Genomic DNA, 10,028 nt, shown 5'->3' on the forward strand with positions numbered 1-10,028 from the left:
TCCATGGTGAACGGAGCCCCAAGGTCACTAAGATCACAATCTGGAGTGGGGATACACTCCCAATTAAAGTCCTTATTCCTTCTGGGTCCCTTCTTGATGACAGAGGAGAAGTGACTGTGGATAATATCCTTCTTTTGGTTGTGGTCGGTTACCCACCCCGCATTGTGCTTGAGGCGGTGAATGAAATTTTTCCTTTGCCGACGGTTGATTCGGAGGTGAAAATATTTAGTGTTTGCGTCCCCCTCTTTAATGTTTGTTATTCTAGAGGTCTGCCGCTTCCGAGCTTTTTCAAGCACCGCCAAGCCAACCACCCTCCTCTTTAGCCTCTTCCTAAGATTAATCTCCTGCGGGCTCAGAGACCTTGACTCTTGCGCGATGTCGAGGCGAAGGATGACCTCCAAGGCCATATGCACTTGAATCTTCATGTTGGAGAAGAGGGACTTGCTCCATGCCTTCAGTCTGACACTAGTTTTTTGAGTTTGTGATGCAGGATATGGTACGGCTCGACATGGTTGTGTCCTTCATTCCACGCATCTTGGACAGTTGTCAAGAAGCCTGGCATCTTGATCCAGAAATTTCCAAAGCGGAAGCATTTAGAGCGCTTTGGCCCATTCACATTTGCAAGCAGAAGAGGACAGTGGTCAGAGAGGGAGGACGACAAGGCATGCAGTATGTGGGAGCCGAACTCCAAGTCCCAATCTTCATTGCAAAAGAAGCTATCGAGCTTGCTCAATGTGGGCTCCCTCTGCCTATTACTCCAAGTGAATCTCCTATTCTGGAGATGAATCTCTTTAAGCTCATAGGAGTTGAGAGTGTTTCAAAATCTGACAATGCGGCTCCGATCAACATTTGTACGGTTCTTATATCTCGCCCGGTAAATTTGATTGAAGTCCCCCGTGACCAACCACATGGTGCCCAGAGGTGGTTTTTCGGCGATAAGCTCAGCAAAGAAGGCGTCCTTGAGGTTACTTCGGGTCGGCCCATAGACAGTGGTCAGCTTGAAGGAGGTGGGAGCTGGGCTTTGGGGGTACAGAGTAACCGTTGCTGAAAGGGTGAAGGACCGGAATTGGATGCTGGACAGCTGCACCACATCATCGTCCCAAAGCAGGAGGATGCCACCACGCGTACCGTCAGCCGGACGCTGGGCGAAGCTCTTAAGCCTGTGGCCACTAATATGTGCTGCAGTGAAAGCATCAACCGAATCCATCTTGGACTCCTGAAGGCAAACGATGTGACAAGGGGTAGAGGCTATGGTCTCATGAACGGTAGTGCGGCGGTCAGGACAATTCAGGCCTCGAACATTCTAGTTCAGGATCGTGAGGTTGTGGTTGCGGTCTGTCATTTGGAAACCAGGTATACAACGATGTTCGCAGCAGAGCAACAACAACTAGGAGGAACGGCGACACGGGTCAAGAGCAGCAATAACATCTTAGTCTGCCTCGCCAGGGCCCCTAGAAGCTGCAGCCACAAACAGCAGCAGCAAACAGGCGTACAAGTACTACTAAAAACCAGCCTTGCCAAGGCAACATGTAGCTGCAACAGGCTGCAGGTACAATTAATAACAGTTGGTTGGCTCACCATCGCCATAATTAAATTTCTCCTACTTGTTCTCAGGCAACGTTTGGTTGCCTCACACACTAACACGGGGTGGTGTGCATTGACTGATAAATAAATATTGAGGGATAACTCTGATATATATACTTCACGCGCTTGAACCTGCCAAAAGGAAAGATAATGTCCTTCTTTTCTTGAATAGCCGACATCAAACATAGGGTGGTGATGAAGGTAGGGATTGAAGCCAAGCTGGGAATTCCTCATGTGGACTGAATAATACAATACCATTATGAACAAGGGTAGTTGAGGTGTCAACTTTATTGATCGAGTTTGGCTTCAAGCTCGGCCGCTTAACCAAGGCTCAGTGGATTCCATAGATTCTGGTATATATTAAGATACTGACAGTTATTGCGTACGGCCAGAGCGACACCAGGAGAGTGGCTACCATTGTAAGCGCAAACCTGAAGCATTGTCTCATACGCAGCCTATTAAAATGCACCAATTGTGCTGCAGTTGCCATGTACACAAACCAACCGATGTCAAGCAGCATGATAGTGCTGCATGCCATTGTAATAAGAGCAACTGTGCGGGCGACCGGAGCCAACACCGCGTATATGCCAACTGAAAATGCAGCTACCATACTTCGGCCTGAGCTGTTTAGGAATACGATGGAGAGGACAAAGGCTTTCGAGCGTATCCTGAGATCGATGCTGGTAAATCCAGCATACATGAGGCTTGCAAGGGAAAGGGCGGAGCAAAGCAATGCTAGATTGTTGGCCACGATGAACACCACAAAAGAGTAGTTCTGTGCGAGCACTGGCGTGCCACCTTTTTGTTGAGCATCTTCGCCTCTGTACCCACCTGGTACGGTGAAAGCTGCTGTGAATGAAACCGTTACGAGGAGGGCTGATACAATGCCAATGGTTGGTGTGTAACCGTTAATCTTGTCTTCTTCCTCCTTCTCATTTAGTATAGGGCCATGTTCTTTAAGGTGAGCACCGTATTTGGCACCAGTAGCTACTAGAAGAGAGTGTATCTGATACCACGAATCCTGAAAAAATGAGTCTCAACATTAAATGAAGGAAGAATAAACTATTATGGACGAAGTAAAAAAACTGTAAATTTCCCCTACATTTTATCATCATAGTTACAAAAAACCCTGGTTTCATGGCTAGTGGTTTTTAACCATCAATTGTATTGTTGTATAATTTCACAAAATCCAACCCTAATGGAATAATAGCTTGACAGCATTGGGGTGGAGGTCACTGTGCAAAGGGAAGGAGAGAATCTCCATGATATATATGCTCGCAGCAGACTTGACGGTGTCGTGACAAGATAAGGATGGATTTGCTAAGTTCTTTATTGTTCCATTTATCATCAGGAGTGCCCCTTTTTACTAGTTCTGCAATCATAATTGCATAGATGATTATTGTTACATCATGGCAACCTCATGTTAATATTTTACACATTTACAAGTTCTTTTAACTGACGGTGGATGTACCTCCTTTATAGTGGTGCTAAAATGACAAGGACTCGTATCCTCTTTTGTGAACTATACTAGCCAGAAACCTAGGGTCCTCTATGATTATGACCACAAAAATGTGCTTATCTAACATTATCTCTAGACATAATAATGGGTAAAGTTCATTCTAGGTCCCTAAGCGTGGAATTTCTCTGTACTGATACCTTTTAGCTCTAAGATTATTTTGAAGTCTTAATCTTGAATTTGCATATATTTGAAAGCATTTAAATTTTTGTATTGGTTACCAAACATTTAATTTACTTTTATCTCACAAAAGTGCATATGATATTATATAAGCTGTTATAACTCTGGCATACTAAATGGAAGAAAATGCCGATCTTGCCCTTTATTCTGTTAGAAACACAATTAGTAAGATAGATATACATACCAACCCAAAATGAACACTGCCTTTGGGCCTTTTGTGCAGTGCGAGATCTAGTGCAGTTTGCCCATTATTATTTGGTAAGTTCATCTGGATTTCCTTGTTTCCCAGTAAGCAATGTAAAGTCGGTACGCTCCCAGCCAGGACAGCAAGGTGTAAGCATGTGTTACCTTCATTGTCATGCATATCCATGATCGATGCAAACCTCAACACCTGATGGCTTGCACGAAAAAGACCAGAAACAAAACGAAATAGAGTGCCTTTTTTGTCACGGATGACAACATGGAGGAAGGTTCTGCCCTGGGCGTCTTGTAGTTCAAGGCAGTCTGGGCACTTCTCCAACAAGACACGAACTACACTGGCTTTGCTTGCTACGTGTATGGGAAATGATCCTGTGTTGTCAGGCCGATATGCTGAATATTTGTCAGCATTTATCAGTGATGCGACCGCTTGATCAAACCCACATGATGCTGCAAAGTGTAGAGGCGTACTTCCATTGCGTTGGTCACCTTGTTTGCAGAGGTCCATGTTCCATTCTAGTAGCTTGTTTGTCATCCCTACAATCATAATAGGGCCAACAGATAGAGGGATAAGGACAGTGTGACCAAAAACAAACACTGGAACCCACGATCAAGACCCTTGCTGAGTATATCTTGAGTAAATAAAACAGTATGTATTGAGATAAATAGGCATAATGTTGATCGACTCCAATCGCATCTTTGCCCGGTGCAGGAAGTGAGAAGTTGAAACTGAGTTGAAAGGTGCCCAAATTCTTGTTTGGAAGTGAGTTGAATGTTGGCATTTCCAATTGAAACTTCAGGAAATTGAGTCGAAAGTAGATCCAAATTCCTAGTTGAATTTTTGCTACCTCAAATTGAGACTTGCCAACATTAAGTTCAAAGTTGTTCCCGGTTTCAAATGAAAGAGATCTTTCTAATTCAAAGCTATGAATTTTTTATCAATAAATATATATAGTTTATTTGCCAATTTAAATTTGCTAATGAAGTAGCCGGAGTTTGGCTCATGAAAAACTGTGATTTCGATGGCCGCCGGAATATGTTAGATATTTCATGATATGTACTAACCATAAGAATTTTGCCTGATATCCATAGGTTCAGTAATTGAAAGTTTGTATGGCTGTGATAGTCTTAGAATTGGTATCTAATCCAAAACAGAATCAAATTAATTCATCTATGACATCACAAGACTCAGAAATTGACGTGCATTTTCTTATTTGTTATAGACACCCTACATAAATTTCAATTCAATATTTAATTTTTTAAAGGAATCCAAGGTTATTTCTTTGGATGAGTATTATTTTGAGGAGATGCTGGATCTGAAAACGCTTGCATAACGTGGCCATAAGAATGTTTCTAATGTTAGTACGTATTACTGATAATGGAAACAAAAACCATGCATGTATTAGCAACTAAGAAGAATAACACGCACCTTGGCTCCTGAGAACCGCAACATGCAATACGTTTTGTCCATCTGGTCCAGAGTAGGACAGCTCCTTGTCTTTTGAATACAGCAGCTCTGCTATATCATCGCGTCCCAGCGAGACAGCTAGGTACAATGGCGAGGTGCCATTAGCAATCGGGAGGCGAGCCAATTCTGCATCGACCTCCATTAGCGTGTCAACCATTGCCCTGGCCATCTTCCTGTCGGCCAAGCGAAGGGCCTCATGGAGGGCCGTCTCGCCTTTCTTGTTCTGCTTTCTCAGCACAGCCTTCACCCTTGCGTCGCCGCCCTCCTCCGCCGTCGCCAGATAGATGATGTGAGAGACCATTTTGATCCTCCCAGCTCTGGCTGCGCAATGCAAGGGCGTGTCACCCTTGCTATTGCTGGCGTCTAGGAGGTGCTTGGCCTTGCTGTGGATCACACTTGCGCTCTCCAGAAACTCAGCGTTGTCTCCACGGGCCGAGGCCGCAACCACATGGAGAACCGAGTCCTCCACCCTGCTGACGGTGAGGGAGTCGATGTCATCAATGTTGACGACGACTTCAGGCATGGGCACAACCACAGTTGCATCGTGGTTGCCCAGAAGATGATTCAATCGCGCCGAATCGCCCTCCCGAGCGGCCATCATCAGCAACTCACGGGCTGACTCGGAAGCTCGCATTTTGTTCTGCGACCCCATGATATGTATGTGCGTACTACTACTAGTGCAGTGTATTAATTCTCGATTGATAGCACACGCACTACTTGTCATCTACTTACTTACGTGTGTACATATATATAGTTAGGGCATGCAGTGGCAAAGTAGATTTAAATTAATTCTACGTGCCTTCAAAAATATATAAATATATAGTAGACCAGGCGTGTAAACTTTGCATTGGCATCGACCATAAGTACTCATTTGCATGCACTGAGATGGATACTTAGCTTGAACGCACTTGAGATGATGTGTTCTCTTCTCATCGTTTCCAATTCATTGTCGTACAGAACTAACGAATTTCTTTGCCTCCTGTTTAGCTTTGGGGGGCGGCCGGTGAAATGTAGGCATCTCGATTGGAATGGGTCACCGGCAAGGCATTCCTGCTCCCTTTTCTTTTCCTTTTCCTTTTCTTTTTCCTGTCCTTTGAGCATATATCAAGAATGAAAGCCTTCCTTGGTTCTGCTGCCACAGATTTTATAATCTCCTGAGCTAGCCGCTAATTGGATACTTAGCTTGGGCACTTCAAGATTCCTTTTTTATATTCTTTGGAAAATGAGGTTGTAACCCTCGGCCACTCTGCACACTAAAGGAAAAATACACGTTGCCTGGTACGATAACGTAAGCCGAGTGCTAAACCATGGGCTCACGGCTTACCTCCACATAAGCTAAGTATGCCCTGGAGGGCACACGACAAACACAAAGTACTCGGCTTGTGTACACGTACGCCGTGAACCCATTGCACCATCTCTCGGCTTAAAGAAAATACACGGCTTACATCATGGTAAGCCGAAGTTGCATCGGGGATGCACTCGGCTTAAAGAAAATACACGGCTTACATCAAGGTAAGCCAAAGTTGCGTCGGGGATGCACTCGGCTTACTGCAAATCCATGGCAAAACGTACCAGCCACGTGGCTCGCGCGCCGCCCACTAGCGGCTCCGTGACGGTGCTATACATAAGCCGAGTGCCCGATATAATTAATGCACTTGGCTTACAACTACTTCTTTTCAATTTCTTTTCCTCCCCCTCCTTCTTTCTGTCTAGCCTAGTTTTCGTCACAATATAGATCTCATTTCATCATTGTTAGAAAAACCTGAGACGCATACTCGGTTGAGGACTAAAAGTGATCACACGAAACCGATATGGAGCTTTGTTAACAAAAGATTCAACGACTCGGATACATTCCCGATGCCCAAACCACGAGCGCTTCTCCACGTGACACCGTCCAACCGAGCGCCGGCACATACCCTCAGCTACCCGGGCCCATGGATAGTCGCGGCATCCTATCGAGGACCCGGAGATCCCATCGTCCTGCATGGGGACGGAATATATCGTGCCCTCCCCCCCCCCCCCCCCCCCCCCCTTTGAGCAGACGGGGAGAGCCCTGTCACCGCATGCGCTCCGACTTGGTCCGGCATATCCGCATGACCTGCCGTGACACAGAATAAGAGGGAAAGCCCCCGGTCAAACCCCTTTGGCACCTGGTCAAAGCCGTAGACTGCGCGGGCCCACAAATTTTTTCCTGTAGTGACGACTACAACGCATAGAACCATTTTTTATTATTTATTAGTCAGAATACGAGCTAGATAACCACTCCCGAGCCATTACAAGATACAAATAACGCTTAAGACTAAGTCAACTTGGTCCATAGCAGCATCTTCACAAAGTAATAAACATCCTAAGACATCGTCGTGACATTCTCGTCACGTTCCGTCAAAGGCAGCTGCCTGGAGACAACGCATTGTAGCAGAATTGTTGATTTTTCAAATAATTTTTGGGGATGCAGAATTTATTCCATTAGGATTTGGCTCTGTTTTAGCACTTGGATCGAGCATCGATGAACGCCACTCTCTTGTCACTTATCAGATTGTGTTCAGATCATTGAGCTGTGCGAAACTGAAAACTGTACTCGTTTTTTAAGACGGGCTAAGCTTAAACCTTTTTCACTCTTTATAACTGCATAATGGGACGGAGCGAAGCACTGTTGTAAACAAGATCTGCACCGAGATGATGATTTACTTGGCCATCTCACGGGGAAAGTATATACAGGGGAAGCTATTAGACTTTGTTGCTTGTAAGTAAGCCACATTTATCAACAATCATGTGTTGATCAAAGGGTTTAGTACCCGTTGTATGCCTCCATAAGAACCGTTATGTGAAGCAACTATTGGGTTTAGTCCCACACATCGGTTGGGTGGGGTGGGGGCGGGGGTGGGGGGACAAGAGTTATAAGGGCAGGGGCTGTCCCTACTATCGGGCTAGTCTTTTGGGGGCAGAGGGCCCAAGGTCTCTCATAAATCGGTGTTGCTCTTCAGTTGGGCCTGATAGACGCATGTGGGTTGGAAAAGTTGAGATATGTAACACTCACACACTGCTTCTATTCATCCATCGGAGTACATTTATACAGTTTAGAGGAGAGGAAGCAGGGGGAACGTGGGAGAGTACAACGGCCTTAGCCGGCTATCGCTACCATGCAGGAGAGGATAAACATGGAGTACGTGGGCTGTTGGAGACGCGCACGAACGCGGGCTGCATGGCTAGCCACCTGACGAGAGGGACGTGGGCACGTTCCAACACCCCCCCGCAGTCGAAACGTGGGGTTCGTCGACGTTGAGACTGGACCGAAAGTCGAGGAAGACGCCCGTTGGCAGCCCCTTGGTGAAGATGTCGGCGAACTGCGAGCTCGTCGGTACATGGAGAACACGGATCTCACCCAGTGCCACACGCTCGCGCACGAAGTGAAGGTCGATCTCGATGTGCTTCGTGCGTTGGTGTTGCACCGGGTTGCTCGACATGTACACAGCATTGATGTTGTCGCAGTAGACGACCGTGGCACGGGATGGCGGTTGGTGGAGCTCGCCAAGTAGTTGGCGTAGCCACACCGACTCGGCGACGGCGTTGGCGACCGCCCGGTAATCGGCCTCGGCGCTCGAAGGAGAAACGGTGCTCTGCCGTTTAGATGACCACGTGTGGAGGTTGGAGCCGAGGAAGACACAATAGCCCGAGGTGGACTTGCACGTGTCGGGGCAGCCGGCCCAGTCGGCGTCGGAGTAAGCCACAAGCTCGGTGCCGGCGTCGCGATGGATCTGAAGGCCGAGGTGAGTTGTGCCACGCAGATACCGAAGGATGCGCTTCACGAGCTGGAAGTGGCAGTCGCGGGGGGCATGCATGAACATACAACACTGTTGAACGGCATAAGAGAGATCGGGCCGCGTCAACGTGATGTACTGCAGCGCCCCAGCCAGGCTGCGGTAGAGCGACGGGTCGTGGAAGAGCGGGCCAGTGTCGGTGGAGAGCTTGGCTAGCGTGTCGACCGGAGTGGAGATGGGCTTGCAGTTGAGCATGCCGGCACGGTCGAGGATCTCCAGGGCGTGCTGTTCCTGGGAGAGGAACAAGCCACGCGCAGTGGTGGTGACGTTGATGCCGAGGAAGTGGTGGAGTGCGTCGAGGTCGGTCATGGAGAACTCGCGGTGAAGAGCCTGGATGACGGAGTCGAGCACCGCGCCCGAGCTGGCGGTGAGGATGATGTCGTCGACGTAGAGGAGCAGGTAGGCAAGGTGAGCACCACGCCGAAGGACGAAGAGCGACGAGTCCACCCGCGATGCGACGAAGCCAAGGCTCCGCAGGTACGTCGTGAACCTGGTGAACCACGCCCGAGGCGCCTGCTTGAGACCGTAGAGAGAACGGTTCAGCCGGCACACATGCGAGGGCGAGGTGGCGTCGACGAAGTCGGAAGGCTGGTGGCTATAGACCGTCTCCGCAAGATGGCCATGGAGGAAGGCGTTCTTGACGTCCAGCTGATGTATGGGCCACGACTTGCCGGCGGCGAGGCTCAGGACAGTCCGGACGGTGGCTGGTTTGACCACCGGAATGAAGGTCTCGTCGTAGTCGACGCCGGCCTGTTGCGTGAAGCCGCGAAGCACCCACCGCGCCTTGTACCGGGCGAGAGTGCCGTCCTGATGAAACTTGTGCCGGAAAATCCACTTCCCTGTAACGACATTGGCACCTGCAGGACGAGACACTAAACACCAAGTATTATTCTGCATCAATGCGTTATACTCCTCTAGCATCGCAGCAGACCAGTTAGGGTCTCGAAGGGCAGCGTGATAGGAAGAGGGGATGGGACTGATGGAAGGCGTCGAGGCGTGAAGTGCTTTTGGTTGGGCGAAGCCGGACTTGCTACGGGTGCGCATGCGAGGAGATTGGCCGGTGGTGTGACCGGAACGGCGCGCGGTGGTAGAGGAGTTGCAGGGAGTGGAGGGGCTGGGACAGTTGGCGTGCATGTAGTGGCTGCATGGGAGCTGTCCGAGGCGGGGATTGGTGGAGTGGTGGGGCTGCATGCAGGTGGAGTGGAGCGAGGCGCGTGGGGCGAGGTGGCCAGGGGGCTGGCTGGCGTGGGAGGCGGGTCCCGCG

The 10,028-nt window shown here is 48.6% G+C and overlaps 1 protein-coding gene across 1 annotated transcript; it reads right to left on the minus strand.

The window, feature by feature from the left end:
* Positions 1 to 1,346: 1,346 nt before the first annotated feature.
* LOC125510435 (protein ACCELERATED CELL DEATH 6-like) lies at positions 1,347 to 5,648 on the minus strand. The gene is made up of 3 exons (XM_048675610.2): positions 4,908 to 5,648; positions 3,465 to 4,015; positions 1,347 to 2,605 (listed from the first exon to the last, which is right to left on the minus strand). Exons 1-3 carry the CDS (start codon positions 5,596 to 5,598, stop codon positions 1,916 to 1,918), a joined length of 1,932 nt encoding a protein of 643 aa, XP_048531567.2. The 5' UTR covers positions 5,599 to 5,648; the 3' UTR covers positions 1,347 to 1,915.
* Positions 5,649 to 10,028: the final 4,380 nt, after the last annotated feature.

This window comes from Triticum urartu, chromosome 5A, assembly GCF_056163025.1.
Source record: "Triticum urartu cultivar PI428250 chromosome 5A, HENAU_Tu73, whole genome shotgun sequence".
Classification (NCBI taxonomy): Eukaryota; Viridiplantae; Streptophyta; class Magnoliopsida; order Poales; family Poaceae; genus Triticum; species Triticum urartu.